The 25,854-nt window shown below is 38.9% G+C and overlaps 1 protein-coding gene across 1 annotated transcript in view; it reads right to left on the reverse strand.

Annotated features, from left to right (window-relative positions):
* Positions 1-25,854, reverse strand: part of CHM (CHM Rab escort protein) — a 189,018-nt gene that overhangs the window by 126,750 nt on the left and 36,414 nt on the right. The window contains exons 3-4 of the mRNA XM_043974533.1: positions 15,698-15,770; positions 13,510-13,631 (exon numbers count right to left, since the gene is read on the reverse strand). Of these exons, the coding sequence (XP_043830468.1) occupies positions 13,510-13,631; positions 15,698-15,770 (195 nt within the window). The remainder of the gene's footprint in view (positions 1-13,509; positions 13,632-15,697; positions 15,771-25,854) is intronic.

Raw genomic sequence — 25,854 nt, forward strand, 5'->3', positions numbered from 1 at the left:
CCCCCTCCACAAGACAGAAACCAATCTGATATAGGTTATATATGTACAATCCACAAGTGCTCTTTTTTGTATCAGTTCTTTCTATGGGGGTGGATAATATGCTTCATCATTAGTCCCTTAGGATTGTCTTGGATCACTGTATTGCTGAGAGTAGTTAAGTCATTCACAATTGCTCACGGAACAATACTGCTGTCACTATGCACAATCAATCGCTCTCAATAAAGGGTTTCAACTGTTCTTTATGAGAGAATGATGATGATAATATGAAAATAAAACATTAAAACGAATCTAGCTAAATACTTCCCTATCTCCTCCTCGGAACAACAGTTAGTCTCATTTATAGGTCTCTAACAGTTTCTCTCCATCTCAAATCTATGATTCTATTGGAAGTACAATGACTAGTACTGGCTATTCAACTTTCAAGAATCTGGCTTAGCAGGCAAGTGAAGGCAGAGGGGAAAATGTAAAAAATTCTCAACTCACCCTTTCATCACCTAAAGCAAATACACAGTCTGATATTCCTCCAGCAAAGTACTAAATGTCATTAAACACATAGTTGCCTAGAAAAAACCCTTCAGTCCCTTATAGTCTGAGTACACCTCTATCCACTGGTTGAATGAGATTTTTATTGTTTTATTATCAGTAGTTAGAATTACTGAGCCAAGCTTACATTCTTGGTATAAATCCAATTTGATAACAGAATCATTTCAATATGTTGCTATAGCCTCTCTGCTAATAACTTATTTAATATTTTTGCATCATTATTTGTTAGATATGGGTTTAGTTTTCTTTCTCTGTTTTATCTCTTCCTGCTTAAGTTATGAGGCCTTTTATTTGCCTCACAAAAGGAGTTTAGTAGGATCTCTTCTTTACCTGTTTTTTAAAACAATTCATGTAATATTAGAATTGTTATTTAAATGTTTGATAGAATTCATTTTTAAATCCATCTCGTCCTAGGATTTATTTTGCTTTTTTTTTTTTTTTTAATTTGGGAGCTCTCTTATCACTTGCTTAATTTCTTTTTCTGAGACTGGATCTGTTAAAACTATCTTATTTTGTTAATCTGGGTATTTATATATTTCGTAAATATTGGTTCCCCCTTTTCATTTTTGATTGTAGCAATAGTTTTGCTCTTTTTATCAAACTGGCTAACCATTTATCTATATTTTAGTTTTCTTTACAAAGCTCCTAAATTTATCAATTGAATTTTTTCTTTTCAATTTTATCTCTTTTTGTATGCTTAGTTGGCATTGCTTTTCTAACATTTTTGTTGTTGCCATATGCTCAATTAATTAATCTTTCCTTTCTCTTTTGTGTTGATGAAAATGTTTCCTTAATATGGGCTGGGCCTAACCAATTTTTTGTGGAGAAGGGACCTGGCCTCCCAGTCACTACTGGGGAAATAAACCCAAGAGCCCACGTAGTAGTAACATTGTTCCCACCACCCAAGACCACAAGCATGGCCTCCACAGGCATGGCCCCCACAGGCACGACCCAAGGGAGCAACTCTTATGGAGATTGAATCTGTCACTTGCTTCTGCAGGTGCTGCAGCATGGTCCTCACCCTGCCTTGTCCCAAACAGTCACAGTTACTGAAAAACAAGAAAGGCAAGCTCATACCACCCCAGTCTGTGGCACTGTAAAATGGCTAAGCAGCAGAAACATGGTTTTCTCAACAGAGGTGACAATAAAGAAGATGCATTGCCATCTGCTTTGCTGCTGCACCCTAAGGAATGGGAGGCCTTTCCATTTGACTTGTAGTGGAAACCTCCTACATTGTTTCCCACTATGAGAATGTGAGCTCCTTGATGGCTAGGACTGTCTTGCTTTTCTGGGTATGTAACAGGGCTCAAGCATGACACTTTGCACACAGGAAGTGCTAAATAAATGCTTTTTCATACATCCACCTAATGGTCACAATATTATTCGCTCTCTCTAATCTCCAAACACAGTCCCTGCTGTACCAAACATACCCAGGGCTCCAATGAACTTAAAAAACCCTCTCTCTCTTGAACCAAACTCACCCTTACTTTATCATCCTACCTCTCTTTTTCCTTTCACAAAATTTGTTGCCTCTGCTTCCTTTCCTTCACTCATTTCTCAACCTCTTGTTTCTGAACACCTTATTTGACTGAAACTGCTACTCTCTAAAGTTAGCAATTATCTCTTTTAAAAAAAAACTTTTGGCAGCTAGATGGCGCAGTGGATAGAGCACCGGCCCTGGAGTCAGGAGTACCTGAGTTCAAATCCGGCCTCAGACACTTAACACTCACTAGCTGTGTGACCCTGGGCAAGTCACTTAACCCCAATTGCCTCACTAAAACAAACAAACAAACAAACAAACAAAAACTTTACGGGGGCGGGGGGGAAGGGCAGCTAGGTGGCACAGTGGATAGAGCACCGGCCCTGGATTCAGGAAGACCTGAGTTCAAATCCAGCCCAGACACTTAACACTTACTAGCTGTGTGACCCTAGGCAAGTCACTTAACCCCAATTGCCTCAAAACAACAACAACAACAACCACCAAAAAAAAAACAAACAACAAAACACTTTACGGGGGCAGCTAGGTGGCGCAGTGGATAAAGTACCGGCCCTGGATTCAGGAAGGCCTGAACTCAAATGTGGCCTCAGACACTTGACACTCACTAGCTGTGTGACCCTGAGCAAGTCACTTAACCCTCACTGCCCTGCAAAAACAACAACTTTGCAGTGATATCTTTTCTCTTTATATTGCTTAAGTTTTCCCCTCTATTCCTCCATCTTCCCATCCCTGAAAGCCATTCCATATGGTGAAGAATTTATTATAATAAAGAAAAAAAAAGATTAAAAGAAAACCACTCCTCCCTCCCCCAGCAAAACAGATCAATAGAAAGAAAAAAATAAAACTTACATTAAATGTAATATTCCATACCCATGGACCCCCACCCCCCGTCTCTGAAAAGAAATAGGGAAAGGTATCTTTTCCTATCTCTTCTTGGAAACTAAGATTGCTCTGTCATTTTGAAACTATTTGTTTTTGATTGATTAAATTGGGGAATGTGCCTACCAGTAGAATCTCTAAGTTCAAAGGGCAAGGAAGTTTTAGCCACTTGATTTGCTCCACCACCTACATAACAGTGATTCTATCTTTCTACACCCCCTCCAACATTGATCATTTCTATCTTTTCTGATCTATTAGAACCAATTCACATACATGTAAGAACTGATATCACCCCATGATGTAATTGGTTCTCTTTGAAAACGAAGGACGAACAACAACAAGAAGATCCTGTGACACTGACTTCCTTACTATTCCTCACATATGATGATCCCAACACCAGGAATTTTCCGTCTGTCCCCCACAACTGGACATCTCTCCCTCCTCATCTTTGCCTTCTGGCTTCCCTGACTTCAAGTCTCAACTACAATCACACCTCCTGCAAGAAGCCTTTCCAAGCCCTCCTTGATCTTAGTACCATTTTTCTTAAATTACCTCCAGTTTATTCTGTCTATATCTTACTTGTACATAGTTGTTATGTTTTCTCTCCCATTAGTCAGGCGGGAAGCCAGGCAGGCACCTACTAAGTGCTAGGGAAATAAAAAAAAACCAAGGCAAAAGCCAGTGTCTGCTGTTGAGAAGCTCACAATCTAATGGGGGAGACAACATGCAAACAACCATGTACATATACACTATATACAGGATGAGTGGGGAAAAACAACAGAGAGAAAACACTCGAATCAAGAGGGGTTAGGGAAGGCGTCTTGTGGAAGGTGGGATCTCGAAGGAAGCCAGGGAGGTCAGTAGTCAGAGTGGAGGAGCGAGAGCATTCCAGGCATGGGGAACAGCCAGAAAGAACGCCTGGAGCCAAGAGATGGATTGTCTTCTTCATGGAACAGCCAGGAGGCCAGTGTCTTTGGACTGAAGGGGGTGTTGGTTATGAAAGACTCTAAAAACCAAACAGAGGATTTTATCATTGATCCGGGAGGTGATACGGACCCATTGGAATTTACTGAATGGCAGTAGGTTTTAAATGGGTGAATGTGTACTTTAGGAAAATCACTTTGGGGGCTGAGTGGAGAACAGACTGGAATACAGAGAGACTGGAGGCAGGCCAACAAACCAATAGCTATTGCTATAAACCAGGTGTGAGGAATTGAGAGACTTCACCAGTAGGTGGCATATCAGAAGAGCACAGAGGAGAGACATTGCAAAGGTGAAATTGATAGGTCTTGACAACAGATCGAAGCAGGGACTGTCTTTTGCCTCTCTTTGTATCCCCAGCACTTAGCACAGTCTTTGGTAGAGAGGAAATATTTAATAAAGTCTTGCTGACTTGACTTGATGGTATCATACTTCCTGGCACATTTTATGTGCTTAATAAATGCCTTTTTAGTGACTGACCATCTCTCTGGGCCTCAGTTTCTGTTCGCAGGAAAACTAATACTACATTTTGTATTTTACCTACCCCCCTCCTCCAAGCTGACCTGAAGTCTTTTACATGTTCCAGCAATGACAATGGATTCTTGAAGGCTATACCGACAAAGCATGACCTTTCTATACTGGAAAATGTTCAAGTCTATATTCCTGCTTTCTAGGACTAGTCAAAGTACAGAGACATTGGGGGCGGCTAGGTGGCGCAGTGGATAAAGCACTGGCCCTGGATTCAGGAGTACCTGAGTTCAAACCTGGCCTCAGACACTTGACACTTACTAGCTGTGTGACCCTGGGCAAGTCACTTAACCCCCATTGCCCCGCAAAAAAAAAAAAAAAGTACAGAGACATTCATCATCAATAAGTTGGCCACTAAGTGATTAATTATTGGGCCTTTTGCTTTTACAATGATAATGACAGAGTGGGAGAATTGGGGCTTGAGGAAGCACAATCAGGAGTACTAAGAATCACACAATTTCCCAACATTTTATAAATTTATTTTATATAATTATATATTATTATATAGTATATTATATGCTATTTATAGTAACTAGACGGTCTATAAATTTGTTTTACACATATTTACTTAACCATTAGTAGTTTAGAACTATGAACCTTATTAAGTGACAAACAAGTAGACAGACTACTGGAAGAACTGAAACACATCAATATTTCCTTTGCTGTTATAAATGAAACCAGAAAACAAAAAGAAATTGCAGTAAAAAAGAAGGTAGGCTCAATGAGCTCTTTCTTTCAAAAAGACAAATAAAGGAGTTGACAGAGATGGCTCCGTCCTATATCCAAGGCAACAAGAACGAATGAATGAAAAAGCATTTGTGAAGCACTTACTCTGTGGCAACCATTGTGCTAAGTAACATAGTCCAAATACAAAAGCAAAGAGTCCCTGCCCTCAAGGAGCTTACATTCTAACAGAAGAGAAGTGGCAGTCAGGAAGGGATATTTTGGTCCTGAAAGTGAAATGGATGGTGAGTGGAGCTATAGGGGAGTAGACTGATAAGCTCCGTTCAGGAACACTGCAAGACTTGATTCTTTCATGGAAAGAGAATCATCATTTTGGAGGCCACTTGGTAGTCACAGGATATTGTCATACTCCTGCTAAGCATTTACAAAAAAGATGATGAGGCAGAAGAAAAGATATATGAAGAACCAACACCCTCTATATTTAATCATCACCTACTCATGTGGGCAGTGAAATCAGTGCAAAATAAACATGGGAATAGATTTCACAGAGTCTATGAACTTGGATGAGGGAAAAAAAATCACATCCTTCTTGTCACTAAGTTCTAACTGAAATTTAGCATTTCCTTTAATAATTTAAAAACGTGAGGCAGCTAGGTGGCGCAGTGGATAAAGCACTAGCCCTGGATTCAGGAGGACCTGAGTTCAAATTCGGCCTCAGACACTTGACACTTACTAGCTGTGTGATCTGGAAAAGTCACTCAATCCCCATAAATAAATAAATAAATAAACAAACAAACAAATAAATGAATGAATGAATGAATGAATAATCATTTAAAACCATAATTCTGAGAAGGGGTCCATAGAGTTTCAGGCTTCTAAAGGGGTCCATGGCCAAAAAAAGGCTAAGAATCTCTGATATAAAGGAAGATCTTTCTTAAAATTTAGAGGTGTCAGAAAACAGCATGAGCTGCCCCATAAGGTAGTGAGTTAGTGATGATTGGAGGTGTTCAAAAAGAGGCTGAGTGATCACTTTGGGGGGATGCTACAGAGAAGATTAATGTTATCAGGTAGGGAACTGGACTAAAAGATGTCTCCGTGTCCTTCTAACGGTAAGTATATGATGCTATAATTCAAGGAAATACATTAACTAGCTCTGGACAGTGAGGAAAATGCAAGTTAAAATACATGCAAGGTCCAAATAAGTACAGACAGATAAGCAAGGGGAAGGCAATAATTCCCTGGGAATAGGCCTGCAAAATCACATTTCACTTTGACTATTATGAATATCATCATCTAGGGTTTTCTTTAAAATTGTTATATCCATAATTACTGGAATATTAAACTTTCCAACTTTCCATTACCCACCATTATGTTTTGTGACTTACTCCAAAAGGTTAAAACATAAAACAGATTATGAAGACTTAAAAAAACAACCCAGAAAACAAAAGCTCCAAACCCTCAAAATGAAATGTTCTTTTGATTTTTCAAAGAAACTCAACCAATAAATATTTTCTCTGACTTCATTAAAGTTTTAAAAATGGTTATGCTCTGGTTCTATCCACCTAATTTATTTGAGTCACAAAAAATACTACTTAAATGAAATATCTCATCAGTAAAAACAGATGATTTGAATAGGTGACTTCTGAAGGCCCCCCCCCATGAACTATTCTACAATGTAATTGAGAAAAAATCAATACATGTATTATTTTCATGCAAATCTTCATTGTCAAAGTACATTTATTTCAAAATTGGAAGATAATAATGAGGTTTATCTGGGTAGACAATTTGAATTCCAAGGGTCATAACTTTAAAATATGGTGGAACAGTATCTTTGACATTATTTTACATAAGTACTGGTCCTGAATAATGCAATAATGCTGCCTAAAGAAAAATTTCCAATTAAACCTTTGTGCAAATGAGTTTCCCCCCCTAATTCACAAAAAGTATACATCTGTGAGTAAATTTTTATATAAATTCTGAATATTGTCTAACGCTATTCATCAATTAATGGCAGTAACAAAAGAATATCTCAAAGTGAATGTGTCTTATTGATGCCTTGTAACAGTCACCCCTTTAGATAGGTCAAATGAAAAATTGCCAACCAGCTGGTTAATTTATTCAGCACAGGTGTTCACTATTTATTTTTCAGAGCTTGTTGCAGAAATTGTATTCTTGTCCTTTGATGGATGCACTTTGTTCTAAGGCTACTCATTTCAGATTTGCACAGTATATGTTATCCTGCTTCCCAGCTGTTTATCATTGCAAATAAATGTAAAACAGATATTTTAAAAGACTTCCAAAACCTGGTTGGTCCAGAAAATATCAATATGAATAATACTATCATCAATTTTATATCACCGAAATGTTTATTCTTTGTGAGAAGTTTTCCCCTCCACCATTCAGTAGTAAGCAAATAACAGGAATGTTTAGGTAGGAAACAAAGCTCAAATACCAACCATCACTACATTCCTCCAAAAATTACAAAAGAATTTCAGGTTCCTGATGGAAGAGTCATTGGCTTTTGCTTGCTACACTCTACAAAGTGAATTCATTTGTAAAGACAAGAGCCACTTTTGCATCCCACTTTAACATCATATGGGCACAGTGTGATACAGGAGGAAACGACAGAAACTTGGGAATCCAAAGATCTGCATTCAGATCCTGGCTGGGTCACACCCTCTGTGTGACCTGGGGCAAATTACTTCTTCTTTAGGCCTCAGTTTCCTTATCTGTAAAACAAGGGGGCTGCACCAGGTGACCTCTTAAGTGCCTTCCAGTTCTAAATCCTAGAATCTTACCGGAAACAAAGTATGTCTAATGCTCTGTACAACAAATGAGACAAATGGGAGACTAATGTTACTCTCTTCGATTTGTCAAATGAAAAAAAGAACACTAGCAAAGTGGAAAGAGCACTCCCTCGCTCTGGGGTACAAGGGCCTGGACTCCAATAGCACCTCGGATACTACCTAGATGACCCTGAAGGATTGACAGCCTCCCTGGGTCTCAATTTTCTCATCTATAAAAATGGGGGGGGGCAGCTAGGTGGCACAGTGGATAAAGCACCGGCCCTGGATTCAGGAGGACCTGAATTCAAAGCTGGCCTCAGACGCTTGACACTTACTTAGCTGTGTGACCCTGGACAAGTCACTTACCCCTCACTGCCCCACCAAAAAAAAAAAAATTAGGGAGGGAGGGAATTGCAGTAGATAGTCTCCAAGCTTCCTTCCAGCTCTAGATTTATGATCTAGATGTATAATAGATCATCATCATAGCAGCATTTATATAGCACCCACTATATACCAAGCACTGTGCTAAGCACTTTACAAATATTAATCTCATTTGATCCTCACAACAACCCTCAGGTGCTATTAGTACCTTCATTTCGCAGTTGACAATACTGAGGCAAACAGGAATTAAGTGACTTGCCCAGGGTCACACAGCCAGTAAATCTCTGAAGCTGGATTTAAACTCAGGTCTTCCTGATTCCAAGTCCCAGTATTCTATCGGCTGTACCAGCTAACTGCCTCTAATTGATGGTGTGCCATTAACACGTCAAATTAACAACAGTTCTTAAATACCAATTATGTGTCAGGTATTGTGGTAAGTGCTTTATAAATAACATTTCATTTGATCTTTGCAACAACCCTAGAAGGTTAGACACTATTATTCTTTACAGATTAGAAAACAGAAGCAAAGGTGTAGGTGATGCCTCTATCTGATGGCATTTCAGCAACAAGTCAAGTGAACAAGAATTTCTTAAGCATGAGTTTCTACTACGTGCCAGGCACTATGTAGGCTAAGTGTGGAGGATACAAAGAAAGGCAAACCCCCCCACACACACAGTCCCTTCCCTCAAGGAGCTCACAGTCTTACAAGAAAGAGAACAAGCTAACAACTATGTACACATCCAGGATAAATGGAACATAAACCCAGTTGAGGGATGGCATAAAGTTGAGGAGGCCTGGGAAAAGCTTCTTGTAGGAGGTGTGATTTTAGCTGAAACTTGAAGGAAGTTGGGGAATTCAGAAAACAGAGAAGAGACAGGATACAGCCCTTTAGCTATGAATCCTGTGACTCTATGGGGATTCCATCCATGAATGGGTGGACACTAATTTTTATGCATTTTGTCATATAGAGCAACAGCTTAGTCCCACCCCCAAGACACAGTGCAAATGGGTGTAGGGGCTCACAATCATAGAAGTGAAAATAAAGACCAGAGGACTGGCTTAGATCCAATGGAGAACTAACTGTGCACACTATACGTGGCACTTGACTCACCTCTTCAAAACCAAATTCGATTGGCTTGAAGGACCCAGAATGCTTCTTTCAGCACCCACTTTCCCCCAGGCAACTTTTTAGTCACTAGGCAGGATTGCTCCTATGGTACTGATAATTCTCCAAATGCAAGAAGTCAAGATGACTTTCAACCAGCATTAATTCAATAAGCATCTTTCTACAGCAAAAATTTCAGGCCCCAGTCAGTCAAAAAGCAACTACTAAGCATTTCCTATGTTCCGGGCATTGGGCTAAGTGCTCACATTCTAATGGGGGAAGACAATATGTAAATAACTAGTACTTACAAGATAGAGACAGACTAGATGGAAGGGAATCTCAGAGGGGAAGGTACTAGTAGCTAGAGCCACAAGGAGAGGCCCTCTATAGAAGCCAGAATTTGAATTGTCTTGAAGGAAACCAAGGGATCCAAGAGGCAGAGGTGAGAAGAAAGAACATTCCAGGCCTAGGGAACAACCAGTACAAACAGAAGGAGACTGTCAATGGATTGGGATTTAGAAAGAACAGCGATTATGCCAGTCTAGCTGGATCACACTGCGTACTCGGGGACAGGAGTAGAGTAGAAAGAAGGAGGCTAGGAAGGCAGGAAAGGGCCAGCTTGGAAAGAGTTTAAAAAGCCAAACAGGGAAGTTTATATTGGACTGGGGGGGGGGGGGTAAGTAAGCGCTGAGAAGTCTGCTTATTTAATGAGCAGGATGACAGAATTCTGCTACAAAGGCAGTGAGGAAGTCCTGCGGAGTTTGCCACAACAGATTTGACTAAATACGAGATCATTTAATAGGACTTTAGTTTTGCTTATTTTAAAAGAACAAAATAAGTGTTAACATTAAGATTGAAAAGGACAGACCCTTCACTAATACCGTACATTACACAATTTTTATAGGGGATAGAGTGTTAATCCAAGAGTAGTTTACATTCATATTAGAAAAGGCCACGATTGATTTCCTCACCATGTCTTGTAGTTCTGTGGCCAACAGGGGTGATGGATAGGCATTTATCAACAGTTTTATCCAGTTCCCCAAAAAACCCAATGGTAAACATTTGGTTGCTGTCTAGGGTTGGTGCATGGCGTGTTCTTTAGGGAATGGGGTCTGGGTGTTGCTAATAGACGCATGTTCTGAACAAGCCCTAGATTTTGGCCTTGTGACCAGCACAAAATTACAAATGAGTTCACCCATTCTGATAATACAGTGATATCTCCAGAGCCTAGCATATAATGTGCATTCAATAACTAAATGATTAATTCTGGGGGAAGTGGAGGTATTGTTCCACGTGAATGAGCCTTCCAAAGAACCGAGATTCAGAGGATACCTTTAATGTCTTTGTTTTCTTGTTAAAAATAGAAGCAAGGCAAGTAGAGACTATTTTGTTTCTTTTCTTTGCAACCACAGTGCCTGGCACATAGGAGGTGCTTAATAAATGCTTAGTGATTGATAGTTTAAGCTAACTTCAAAAGGCTGAAAATGACTTACTTCATTTTTTATAAAGATCTCTCTTAAAATACTACACACTGCCTTCCCTGCCTGCTCAGACAAACTATTTTGAAAACGACTTAACCTTGCTTTTATGCTCCAGAGCTCCATTATGATCCTCAGTTGCTGTGTTGAGCCTCAGACTGCTGTGCTTCTGTAGCTCTTATATTGCCTTCATGTAGGTTTTTATTTGAGGTCATTTAGTATTGAGATAAAGACAATTCTCCAGAGTCCTCTTCGGTTTCTGCTGAAATTGCTTGTCTACTTTGGGAACTTCCAAAAGGAATATCAAGAAGCCAGGGGTTTAAAAATAATATCCCTTTCTAGGCTTTATGCTATTTTCTTATGTCATAGTCTGGATGGGTTGCTTCAGCTCTTCACAACTGTGGTAAGTGACTCCAAAGCCACATTTGCGATCAAAATATTTCAGAGGTGGATGAGAAATCAACAGGAATATTTGTCTGTAACATACCCAACAAAGTATAAGCTGACCTAAGCTTAAAGATCTCTGGTGAGGGAGAATCCATCCCCTCCTGAGGCTTTCCAGGCCACTCTGGGGTACCTCTCAATTATGCCAACTCTGTCCTTAGCAAAAACCTAAATACGGACAGAATGGGACAGAAGACAGCAAATGACTTCAAAAAAGAAAAAAGGCAGTAATAGATGGATTTTTTAAAAAAACAGTCATTTTTCTGCCTTTCTGCAAATTCTACCCATTGCTTCTAGATGTACCATTGGGGGCAGAGCAGAATAAGGCTAACCATTTGTCCACGTGCCAGCCAAGAAGTCCTTTAGTGTCCACTAGGCTAAAATCATCACACAATATATCTATATCTATATGTATATTTATATAGATATATAGATATAACCTATATCAGATTACCTGCTGTCTAGGGGAGGGGGGAGGGAGGAGAGGGAGGGAGAAAAATCTGAAATTGTAAAGCTTGTATAAACAAAAGTTGAGAACTATCTTTACATGTAACGGAAAAAATAAAATACCTTATACATTAAATAAATAAATAAATAAATAAATAAAATCATCACACAGCAAGAAGTGATATTTAATAGCATTATATAGGAAAGCTGCCTCACATTCTGTTTTTCTCTCCCTCTCCTTTTCTCTCTCTCCTTCCCTCTCCCTCCTCCCCCCTCCCCACAGCATTGTTGGATATTACTTCTTAGTTATTAAAGCATAATGCGTCAGAGTCAGAATCACTGGCTAAAAGCTTGCCCAGGCCTTGAATGCTCTTAGGCTGTTTGTACCTTCTGGTGCTGAAAGGTATGCAGTTCACTATAAATTCAAACCTGTATTAGACACTTACTTAGAAGGACATGCTTTTGGAGAAACTACATAGGAAATTAGCTGTGTCCTTAAGATACAAAAAGGCTGAAAAGAACTTTTCAGTTACACAACACTAGCAGGGCCTCACAAATCAGTGAAGGAATTCATGGACCCCACAAATTGTTCACAGGTACAGAGAAACGGAAGCAGCTGCTCTCAGAATTAGCACTATTAATAGCCTAACATAGCCCTAGTGGGAAGTGCCATTTGTTAAAGTCCCTACAGTCTGATGACCTGGACAGTGGAGGGCTACAATAATGTAAGTGGATGCACTCAAGTATATGCTACATACTTAGCTGATTCAGCCATCAACTAATGTGTCACCTGCAAAACTTAGTTACTCACTCAAATCCTTGTTTTGGAGCAATTAAATAGTAAAGCTGTCTGTATCCCTACCTCAAGGATATGCCTGGATGTTCCTCTTAAAATGGAGGAGGAAAGGTGGGAAGAAGAAGGGGGAAGAGGAGGAAGAAGAAGAGGAATTAGAACATGAAGAGCAGCTTACAATTTATACAGCACTTCAGATGCGCTGGGAGCACTTTGCCAAAGTGCCTTTCCATACATTACCCACTCTGTGAGAGAGCTGTTTTCATCGCCCCATCTTACAGATGAGGAACCTGAGGCTTAGAGAGACTAAGTGACTGATCTGGGGTCACACCCTCTAGCCACTCTCCAAGAGTGTCCCCAATTGCTATGGCCAAAAATCAGTCACCTCACTTGAAAGCTGGCTGGTCATTTGGTCCATTGCTATGCCTGCACCTGAAGCCCTTTCAACCTGCTTGGCCGGGCACAGAGAAGAGAGGGATGGTAATTGTCTTAGTATAGAAGAGTGGTTTATATGAGAACAGGAGGAGATTTGTGCTACTTGGCCCCTGAACACTGCAAAGAGTAAGAATGGCCAAGAAAGTGATTTCGGTCAATACAAGGAAAATCTTGAATAATTTAAAGCTCTCCCAAAGTGGAAAAGGCCACTTTGGGGAATATGGCTTTGCCTATCACTGGAGGTCCTCAAGGGACAATTGAGTGAACATTTTCCCAGGGACCTGTGGAAGGCATTTGGGCTCTGGTCAAGGCAGGTTGGAGAAGATGACCTCTGAGGTCCCTTTCCAACTCAGAGATTCCATTATTCTATGATGTTAAACATAAACCTTTGCAGAGAAATGTATGATTCTTGGTTCTTTTGTACAAAAGAAAGAGGGAGAAAAATGATTCAAGTTCAAATAACAATCATGGCCTTCCCTTTAGAACAAAAGATTAAGGAATGCCTATCTTTCAATTACTGCTCATACCTGGCATAACAAATGACTTCTATATGTTGGATGGTCTGGTCTTTCTTACGAAGAGCAACGCCTTCTTCTGTTTCCAGTATCAGCTCTTGCCATGCTGCCCACTCTTCCCCATCACTCTCCTCCTAAACAATACACAGATGAAGGATTCAGATTAATTTTCATTCAAATGGAGCAAACCAAACCTGAACTCATAGAAGCAATTGCTTTTTAATTTCAAGTTTCTCAATTTCTGGAAGTAAGCACCCAGTCCCATTACTTCTTAGAAGCATATCACAGGACACACACACACACACTCACTAAAGCTGAATTCAGAAAAAATTAAGTTCTGACATATTCAAAGACCTTATGAAAGTTAGAATCTGCTGACAGAAGTGATCCAATTTATTTGAACTGACATAAGTCCATCACTGACAACTATCCATATACATCTGTTCTTAATTACAGTGAATAGGTAAGCAAATAATACATTCAAATTCAACAAACACTGGCTTGGAAATGTTTATACATGACAGGTGTAGCCAATTTAATTGGGGGAGATATATACAGTGTGTATATGTGTGTGTGTGTATATATATATATACATATATATATACACACACACACACACACACACACACATACATACTGTGTGTGTGTGCACAGAAATAGTCTAGGATGAAAACAGAAGAAAAAACAAACAACAGTACTAAATTTTAATACAGTTTGAGAAACTAGAAATTATCTCTAAATTTGGACTTTTGAATACTGGTTATGTGATAGATTAAATGACATACCAGGAGAAAGTATTTTGAAAAGCACAAATGTCAGAGATAGTATCTGAGTATATAAAGTACTATATTACCTAATTTCAGATTATTTTATAATCTAAAGGTTAACCCATACAGAAACAAGTAATACACCTGATAAATGAATTTTCCCAGAAAAAGTTCCAAAACATCATATATTCTTAAGGACCTAGTATTTAAATATAATACTTCATAAACAACAGAGAAGCACTGACTGAATGGTCCATCATTGATGAATCTGCGTGAATTAGCATTTTGGAATAATGGATAAGATTCCCTAAATTAAAACAAAACTTTCAAAATTGAAACCTGTTAAATCAATAGTTTCTAATGCAAAGATTTTTTTTTTTTGCAGAATGCTAAATTACAGAATTGATAAAGCAGGGAACTAATTCATATTATATAGTCTGAAGCCTTGAACCTGAGAACGGCCTGGGGCATTCTCATCTACCCATTCCACAGAGGGGAGTCTTCACATGCTTGAGGTAGACATTCCAGCTCACCTACCAGTTTGAGGCCTATGGGTTACCCTCAACGTGGTTGAACCCATCTTCTGAGTTTTACTTCAGTGCAACGTTAATCCTATGTCAGATGGCAGCCACACCTAGTGAAGTATGCCATTACAACCTATCACATACTACAAACTCACACAAAAAGTCAGAGGCTTTGATGATTATATTATATTATATTATTATTTCTAAGCTATTATATCATTTGATGATTACAGTAGAAGTCTGAGTGTGGAGTAATGGGATTCCGCAGACACAAGAAAAATACTGATGGTCTAGGGAGTTGGGGCAAATATGTCAAGAAAGCTGAAATTCCAGAGTCAAACTAGAACTTTCAAGTTCTAAGACTGCTTCAAAAGCCTTCTTCCAATGGGAACACTCAACATGTCATGAATCTCTTCCTTCCTCAGCAAAGCTTTCAATTCAAACTCCTGAAGGATTCCCTTCCCCAAGTAATTTCAACTTGACACTTGAAGCAAGTGGGAAGATGGGCCTCATTTTTAGAGGAGTTCACTATAGGGCATGGTCTTTCCAAACTTTGATAAATTGAAGAAAGTTACCTTGGAAATTCATATGCAAGTCGAGATTTTAGAATTTTTGCTAGCTGTCCTGGGGCCATTTCCACTTTCATCATGAATCTTTGCGACATTAGCCAAAAGCATTTGCTTCCGACAAAAAGAGAGCTGAAGGACTCATGTGACTGACTTTAGTGTTTATGTAAAGGGAGGGCAGCTGGAAAAAAAGAACCGGAGCAACTCTGGAATATAACTCAATGGAATACACTGAGCATTTAGTACAATGAAAACCAACAAGGTGAATGAACCCCACAGTAATAGTTAAGAACCATGGCCTGTCACGAATATCATGCTAATGAAAAGCACAGTAGAACTTTACCTGATACTCCTTTATCCAGGACAATAATCCTGAAAAGCTGAAACTGGCCCAGTTTCCTCCATAATAGTTTCTTCTGCAACAGAAATAAGACCAACAAGAATGAAAAGGAAGAAAACATCAGGAAATGCTCAAAGCAATTTACTCATCTCAATAAATAAAACAGCTGTGAGTGCAGGAGGCGCCACCAAGTCCACTAGGCTTTAGAAACTCCTTTTGAAGCCCTTTGCTTCCTGAGAGCCCCATTTAATGGCTTGTTAAAGCCACTGACAAACCTGTGAAACTCGAGGTTATGTGGATTGTGCAGCACAGACCCAAGATACAGATGGGGCCAAGGGTTTAGATAATCTATGCTTAATGAATCATAGGATTAGGGCTGCAGGAGATATCAAGGAGTTTTCTTTTTACAGATAAAGAAACTGAGGACCAGAGAGGCCAAGGGACTTGCCTAAGATCACACAGCCATTAAGTAGCAGAGGGAACATTCAAACCTAGGTCTTGTGACTAGAATTCTCTTTGCACTACAGCCCTGGTTTCTTCCAGTGGTGAGCTTCTCTGAGATGGAGGCCAGAACCCTGGCACCATCCATGTCATAAAGTGAATAGCCACGGATCCAAAGAAATTATTTTTCAATGTTTCAGCTCTTACTCCCAGAGCTGTACCTCTCCCTCCCATCCCCCCTGCCCCTCCCCAACCTGTCTCTTGTCAGGTCTATCTCTACATAATTTCCCCCTTCCAGTAGCCTGGACTGTATAGAAACAAGCTGATGCTATGACTGCACCAGAGAATGGGGTCAGGAGAAAGTGGATGAAAAAATACTGGGCTGCCCTGCTCCTCAACAGGGCTTGACTTCCTCGATTATTTTTTCCTACTCTCCCAAAGCATCCTTTGGTGGGCTTGAGGACAATTCATTCAAATCACTCAGCTCTTCGTGTTTTGCCCTGAGGTTCCTTCTGCTTAATGTACAACGTGTTGCCCAGAACCCCCAAGAGCACTTCCTGGCATCTTTCTTGAGAATTCCAGCTCGCGCAGCAATTGCACACATCCCCAGGCTCAGCTAAAAGTCTGGAATTTGAGGAACTTGGAGTCTTTGATCCCTTAGGTTAGAGATCAGCTGGGGGAAAGAAGGAGGGGGGGCAGCACACAAGGATACTGGGGCTTCCTTCCCTCCCCTAAGGACCACAAACCACCAAGCTCTACATTATACCAGAGAAACTTGGCAAACAGGCCGCTGACTTAAATTCAAAAAGATTTAGTCTAAAACAAAGACACTAAAGTCAGTCACATGAGTCCTTCAGCTCTCTTTTTGTCGGAAGCAAATGCTTTTGGCTAATGTCGCAAAGATTCATGATGAAAGTGGAAATGGCCCCAGGACAGCTAGCAAAAATTCTAAAATCTCGACTTGCATATGAATTTCCAAGGTAACTTTCTTCAATTTACCAAAGTTTGGAAAGACCATGGGAATCACTCGATTGCTCCAGTTCAAACTCTGCCCCAAATGCTGGGCTGATTTCCTCCTTTGTCCCAGTTCTAGTGATCTATAGACTACCCATCAACTCTTCAAAAGATGAAAGAAATGGATAGGGACAGAGAATGAACCTCTAATTTCACTGGTATAGGGAATTCCCAGGTAAGGCCATTCCTTTCACTAATGCAGATCAATATTTTCTCTGCAATTCACCAGCAGAGGAGTCAATTCCAAGACAAAGAGTGCCCTCCTGCAAACTCCCATAGTGCTGCCAGAACCAGATTAAAATGTAATTGGAAAATGTTAGATAAATTTAAAAAATAGAAATAGAAATACATAGATATATTAAATATATAATATATAAGAAATATAGAAATAACAGATAAATAGATGAATAAAAATACAATAAAACATAGATAATGTTAAGTTGTGGTTTTCTAAATCAATCTGCAGCCCCCGGGATCTGTTTCTGATTGAGTTTGACACCACTGGCCTAGAGCACTACTTTGAAGTTAAGGGACTTGCCCAGGGTCACACAGCCAGTATGTGTCAAAGGCCATCTTGAACCTAGGTCTTTTTGACTTCAAGGCCAGCTCTCAGTATAAGGCCAAGACAGACAACCACACTCCTTCTGAAAGAAATGACCAAGTCAGCATTTGGTCAAAATCTATTCTCCTACTCTCCCCTGATATTCAGTCATAGGACTTTTCACAGAGATAATTGGGTTCTAATATTTTTCTACCCATGTCTCATTTTTAACTTTTCCTGTTGATGTGCTTTTAACATCACCATCTGGTGATCTCATCTAATTATGCATGTAAAAGGTGAAGGATGGGTTTCATTGGTCTAGTCTCTCTGACAAATGAGGGCAACATAATACCAGTACACCAGCTATGGAAGACTAAAATGATTTCAACAAAATTTGCGTATCTCCATGATTAAAAATGAGATTTAAGATATTTTTCAGGTCATTCCAATATCTGCTAAGACAAAAACTGCAGATGGAATATTTAACATTAAAGCCAGCCTGGATCACATGGGAAAAAGGAAAAAAATTGCTTTTAAATTTTGCCTAAACTTATAGGACTATCTTGGATATATGATATTAAAATTCCGTTGCTAAAATGTGATTTCCTCTGGCTTTGGGACTGCTATAAAACTTCTCAAAAAGGTTAGGTTACTGATTTTAAACATATATACGCAATTTATTTTAAGGACAAAGTGAGAATTTCCTGACTTCATGAAAAAAGCAAAAAGGGTATGAGAAACTTCCTGCCAATTTTGTGTCACAACTGCCTCCTCACTTCAACTCGAGAAAGAAGCTGCTCATGATGAGGGATGGAGTTTGTCATCATTACTAGGAAATAGCTGGAGAGAGCCTCCATTGCAAGCACTGTGGGCTCTCTGCAATACACTGTAGGACATCTACTCGCCGATCATAGCCAGTTCATGAACCATTCTAGGCTGTTCTAAGCTATCTCATTTTTCGCTCCTAAAAAAATCTCCTCCTGAAATTATCAACAACACATCGTTGGGCACTTTCATTTTCTACAGCAGAAAACCTTTTGCCATTACACAATTGAAATGTCTCTGGCTTCCTTGTTGAGTAGAATCCACACTTTATAACTGGAGGGAAAAAAAAGGATTTTGTTTTTCTAATCTTACAATGGGACCACTTGGGGACCACCCATTTCCTCCCCTAAGACAGAGTAAGGAGATGAGTTACAAAGCTGATTCCATTAAACCGGGTAAAGCCATGGAAAAATGAAAGCAATATCAAGAAAAAACTTTCAAACTCTTCCTTTACATATTTTTCTCATTTAAAAATAGCAGCCCATATGATACTACCTAGGAATGGGAAAATATATTATTGAAAGGTAAACAGGGGAAAGAAACTGTCTGAAGAGTCTGGGCACCATTTTTATTAAATGTGACCAACGTTCATTAACTCCTAACTGCCTTCTTTTACACTGTGTCTCCTAATTACAATCTGATGCTGAACCTTGTGGGAAAGTCTTATCTTTATAGATTTTTAGCATATTCCCTTAAGGAACTACCTAGTGCAAATGGAAGTAATTCCTGTTCATAAGACCAAGAATCCCAATGAAAGAACTACTGACATTCTTGAGGGTATTCACATGAGAAATGCTTTAATGACTTCAATATCCAGGGGTTAAAAACTTTTCCAGGCAGAGCACTGCAGGGAGTCCAGCTTAGCTTGCTGAGTAAAAAGTGACCATCATCCATCCCCAGAGCCTGGCTCTGTCACAGTCACCTAGCCTGCTACCATCTTCCCCAGAGAAACATTACTTACTAATAATACCACCTTAGACATTTCAAGCAGTTGAACAGGCTGATGGACAAACATTTATTTACTTGGGTCTACTGTGTGCAATGCCACAGCTCAAGGCACAGAAGACATGAAGCAAAGAGGCCCAAGGAGCTTATATTATAATGGGGGGAAATAGCAAATATACAGATAAGTAAACAACATTTCCACAATGTAAATTCATGCTAATTAAGCACTTCCATTTGATTTGATTCTCCCAGGGACGGTGGAAAGTAGGCAGAGACAAAAATTATCCCACTTTGCTAAGATCAAATTGAGGCCCCTCCGAGACGAAACAGCTTACAAAGGTCACTGCTAGTAAGGGGCAGAAACAGCTTTTTTCAAATTTACTATCATGCCTGTGCTACAGGATTCTGTCTTCCTCCAGTTCTTGAGAGGGTTGACTTCACTGGGAAACAGTCACCTAGCTAAACTTAGGATTGATGTGGCAACACCTACAGCCCTAATTAACTAATTCATGCACTGGCAACAGCTCAGACACTAGAAAGTTTGAGTTCTAGACCAGTGATCTTCAAAGTAGAAGCCATGGCCTGGCCCCAAGGGGCATGTGATCAATAGGGTAGGAAGACAGATTGCATCTCACCCTTCCTGGAACAGCCAGTCGAGGGACTTGTCTCCAACCCAACCATACTTACCCCCCCCCTTCCCCCTCCCCCCCCCCAATCAACTCAGCTAGCTCCTTTCACCATTCAAATTCCTAGTCTCCCTCCTGAGCCAGCTATTTGGCCCCTCAGGGCAATGATAAGACTACATTGGCACCCTTAGCAACATGTGGCAATGGAAAAATTCTCTGCCCCTCTCCTCCTCTTTTTCTTCCCTTGACAGATATGGTCTCTGTCTGACAAATCCCCTTCAGAGCAGGCTCTGTGCTTTAGGCAGTGGCCAGTGAAGAAAAGCTTGCAGAATCTTCAACTCCTCACTCTTCCTCACCCTGAACAGCCAAACATTTGCCAAACCTTATTGTTGATCCTCTACAACATCTTCTCTCAGCTCACACAGCTACCTCCTTCATTCAGGCCTGCATTGCCTCTAGCCTGGACTATTACAGTAGCCTCTTAATTGGGCTTCCTTCCTCCAACCTCTCCATCTCCAATCCATCTTTTCCTAAAGAAGAGATCTAACTGATTCACTTTCCTTCTTGATAAACTCCAGTGGGTTCCTATTGACTCTAAGATCAAATATGATGGCATTTTTATATATCCCTGTTATTTGTTTAATGTACATAATTATTAGTGCAATAGAACATATGGGGGCAGCTAGGTGGCGCAGTGGATAGAGCACCGGCCCTGGATTCAGGAGGACCTGAGTTCAAATCGGGTCTCAGACACTTAACACTTACTAGCTGTGTGACCCTGGGCAAGTCACTTAACCCCAATTACCTCACCAAAAAAAACCCAAAAACATAGAACATATGTATAATTTATAACTAAGTAAACAGGCATATTAAGGTGCATGCTCAAAATATTTTTTACTGATGAGTACATGATCCAAAAAGTTTGGGGACTAACATTCTAACAAGGGCAGTAAACACAAATCCTAACTCCTCACTTACTCTTTTGAGGGCCTGGTGAGACTATTTACAAACCAGAGATAATATGAAGTCTAGACTCTCTTTTCTACCCTAATTCATGTAAATAATGACCATGGGAGTAATAACTTTATAACTTCTAATGTTGGAGTGACTCTTCATTTCGAGAACCTGACATAACACAGGTTTTATTGCCCGTCTTGTGTTTGAAAGTGAATATGCAATTATCTTCTGGTATATTGGAGCAATAGGACAATAATTGTTTGGCATTACTCCTAGTATCCATTTATCAGTTAGCACTGAGCTCAATGTACTCTGCACATTAACAAGAATCACGATTCGGCCCACAGCTGGCATGAAGTGTGCGCACTCACTAGTGGGCTCAGGATGTTCCTTGTTAACAAACCAGTTTGGTTAGCCTCAGCTTTCTCCTCAGATTCACACTTACTAATAACCTACCTTATCTGATCCTAGGGGAAATGGGCAGAGAAGTTAGGAAAGGGAACTTTCTTTCATCACTGCTCCTCAATGGAACTAAAGTGGAAAACACAAAGACTCTAAACTTCTGGAGGTCTCCCTCCTCACCTGGAGGTCAGCTTTCCACCCAGGCTCCCCGAGAGGCAGAGCAGCTTCTGAGAAAGGAATGGCAGCAGCCTGGGATACCAGATGCTAGGGTTACACAAAGACCTCCCTACTTTCAGGACCTGTTGGAGGAGAATCCAACCATTCCATAAGACTAACCTGGCCCTTACGCATTGACTCCAACACTATAAGTAGGTGAGTGAATGGATATTAGTCAAGCAGCAGTAGATCCTCAGTTGGATTTTCATCTATTTGTCTTAAAGGCCAAGCAATATGACCTGTTCTCTGCTCCATGAGATAGCCTCCTTACATGAAATATATGTTTCTTCTAAGTAGAGACTATTTCATTCTCTGTACAGTACCTGTATTCCCACAGCCTGGCACACAGTAGCAAAATTTAGAAATTACTAAAAATTAGTAAATACTTGTTGATGGACTGATCTGTCAGCTCTTTCAGGACAGGTACTGGATTTGTCCCAAGAGCCCAGCATGGCTACACTGCAGAAAGCAAACACATAAAAAGTTCTGCAGAACTGAATTCTCAAATATTTCAAGGCATTCTCTTTTCATATATCTAGCCTTTTCCTTTGCAAGCTCTGTGGGGCCTCCGCCAAAAAAATCATCAACAAACCAACCAACAAACAAAAAAAGGCATTCCCCCAAGGACCAAATCTTCTTTCACAACAACACAAAAAGAGTAAATAAACCTCAAATCAAGCACCTGATGATGATGGAATGGCAAAACAAGAAATTGTCAAGTCAAGAAATTCCCTTCCCCTTTTTTCTCATATATTTACTTAATCTAAAACTAGAATAGAAAGAAATTACAAGCATTGGGGTGCTGATCCTGGTTTGGAAATTTCAGGGAAAACAATTAAAATATCTATTTTAAAATAATGTTCAAATTGTTTTACTATGTGTAAAGGATATAGGATCTTCATGAAAAATTTTGCAAAATAAGCATTTGTTGATGCAATTAGTAAAAGAAGGCCCAGGCAGCTGACTCACCCCACTCACTGCTACTGCAATCACAAAGATTCATTTGTGCGCAAAGTGTACATTTATTCAATATATGTAATATAATGAGCTTTAAAGAGCCAAATATTGTGTATCTTTTTTTACTAAGGAGACAAAGAAAAATGAATTTAAGTGACTCCTCTTAAAACCAATGCAATAGGGGCAGCTAGGTGGTACAGTAGATAAAGCACCGGCTCTGGATTCAGAAGGACCTGAGTTCAAATCTGGCCTCAGACACTTAACACTTACTAGCTGTGTGACCCTGGGCAAGTCACTTAACCCCAATTGCCTCACCAAAAAAAAAAAACAAAAAACCAAAAAAACCCCAATGCAATAGTCTGACTCATGCTAAAAACTAGTTAATTTTCTCTTGAGCCCAGTCGCACAATTTGAAAATTAACAGGAACCCGCCCCTAAAAAAAAAACAAAAACAAAAACAAAAAAACACCAAACCCTGTAACAAAATTTTAAGGAAAAAAAACTTAGACTGAGAGTATGAACAATTACTGTGAGAATAATAGCACTAAGTTCACAAGAATATAAACTTTTGGTCTTCCTGTATCTTCTTTTTAGTAACTTCAAGTTGAAACTTAATGCCAATCTCTCCATTTTGAATTGCAAAGTACTTTTCTAAATCATTTAGCATCTATCCTTGAAATTTCACATGTCAACAGCTCATTAATATCTCCAGTAAATGTAGCTCTTTGAAAAGAACCACAGATTTTACAGTTATTGAGACAGATAGCTGGCACACAGAAATAGAGCTCCGTCAATTACAATTTGGCAGAAGCTAACTTTAGTTTAAAATCTGTCTACAGGAATTTATGGCAACCCAGCAATGAAGTGACTATTTTGAATAAGATTAGCTGCTGTTGATGGTGACGCTCGGACAGTGTTTATAAATCAAAAGAGGTTGCACTTAGTATTTTATAATGGGCCACTTCAGAACCATCAGCCACCATTACTTATGTGGTATATTATGATAGATGCAAACAATAGTTGAATATTAAAAGTAATAAGTTGATCTTTATAAGGTAATGAATGCAATATATACATGTAAATGGCTCTAAAGTCGATGGTTGCCCACAATAATTTCTAAGAATTTTTAAGCTTCAAAGTTTTAATGAAAGACAGTTTAATCTAAATAAGGTAAATTATGCCAATCCCCTTTTAGGACAACTTAGATAAACTTTATGACTTATGAAATCATTTATGTCCATAAGTTCTAGAATAAAGGCAACCAATGACATTTTCCAACTGAATAGCTAAAGAAATCTGACAAAAGTAATTTTAATCTATTAATTTTTGATTTTAACATTCATCCTTACTGTGGTTCTGGAATTTTGCAAGCTCACCAAGTCAAGCTGATTAGGAAAAAAACCCCATGGTATTATAATGAGTAAAAGAAATAACACTACAAGCTTACCTTAAATGATTATTTATTAACTGTTAAATTAAATATTATTAATAATCTAGCAACAATTTGGCCCACCAATGGAGCTGCCAACTGAATGATACAGATAACTGTTCCACAAGAATAATTCTCCACAGAAGATTTTGTTTTCATTTTTCTAAGAAACTTACTGCTGAAAATCAATTTTAAAACAATAGCATTTAGCACTGGCCCTGGATTCAGGAGAATCTGAGTTCAAATCCGACTTCAGACACTTGACACTTACTAGCTGTGTGACCTTGGGCAACTCACTTAACTCTAACTGCCTCACCAAAAAAAACAAACAAAAAAACCCAATAGCATTTGCTTAGAAATTATTTTTATTCAAATTAATTCACTTCCACGTAACAAGTATGCCAACAATTTTTCAATATGCCCTCATCGGAATTCTTTGTCCATCTCGTCTCATCCACTCTTCCTCTGATATGGTCATAGAGTTACTGTATGTTTCATTCTTATGTTTTATTTGTTTTTTTCCACTTGGCATTTCACTGGCATTATTTTATTAAGGTCCTCCCAAATTTCTTATGCTTATTGTTCATAATTCCAATATAGGATTCCATTCCATTACATGAGGGCACCACAATTTATATAACCACTCCCCTTTTGTTGAATGGCTAGCTAGTTTCCAGTTTTTCGGAAGATATTTTGGTTGTTACATATAACATTACTATGAAAACACTTTAAAAGCACTTTTTTTATTGTTTTGGGCAACACAGTCAGGGCATATTACCATCAACGGAAGGTCAATGGTATGATTGTTTTGGTAACTTTCACCGTACCAGATTATTCTTAAAACTGCTAGGTTTGCAATTCTATCAGAAATGAATAAGTAGACTTGTTCTTCCCCAACTTCACTAGCATTATTTTTATTTTATTTTGTTTTTGTTTTATTGCTGTTAATATTTTAGGCCAATTTGAGGAACATGAGATGATACCCCAAAGTTGATCTAACTGGAATCACTTTGATTATTAATGAAGTTGAGTATTTTTAAGTGATTATCAATCATTTGTTTCCTCATTTGAAAACTTACAGGTTCAATCCTTTTACTATTTTATCCACTGTGAACTAAAAGTTATCACTATGAATTTTTAAATAGTTCCTTATATATTTTAGACTTTTTGTATTTCATTTGTCAGATGTGCCATATTTTCCCAATTCATTTTTTCTTTTTCTTTTATACTTTTTTTTGTTGTTGTACATGATTTTTAAAAAATGTAGTCAGGCACATCTATCTTATCTCCAACAATTCCTTCCATCTTCTGAATAGAAAAAAAAATTATTTCCCCTCCACAACTGAAAAATGCTTCACTCTATTTTCCATTTTTCCTAGAGTTTGTTTCTAAATGTCTAAGTCTCTTATCCAGCTAGAATTCACTAGGGCATAGACTGTAAGTCATGGTCTAAATCCCTTTCCAAGAAAATTGACAACTCATTTTCCCAAGTACATATGTATAATTTGTATAATGAATCCTTTCCTCAGTTTTTATCAGATAAAGATTTGTCATACAAGTAATCTACTGTATAGTAGATGTCTTGTGTACCCCTTTCATTTCACTGACATATTTTGCTTTTGGATACATCCAGTACTACATAGTTTTGATAATGTTTTAAAGTCTAGGCATTACAAGGCTCCTTTCATCAACTCTGCTTGAGTGTGATCATTAATAATCTTGCCCACTTGTTTTTCCATATAAATTTTGTTATAATTTTATCTAGTTCCATAAAGAATCCCTTTAGTGTTTCAAACAGATTGTACTA

The sequence above is a fragment of the Dromiciops gliroides genome, chromosome X, assembly GCF_019393635.1.
Source record: "Dromiciops gliroides isolate mDroGli1 chromosome X, mDroGli1.pri, whole genome shotgun sequence".
NCBI classification, from domain to species: Eukaryota; Metazoa; Chordata; class Mammalia; order Microbiotheria; family Microbiotheriidae; genus Dromiciops; species Dromiciops gliroides.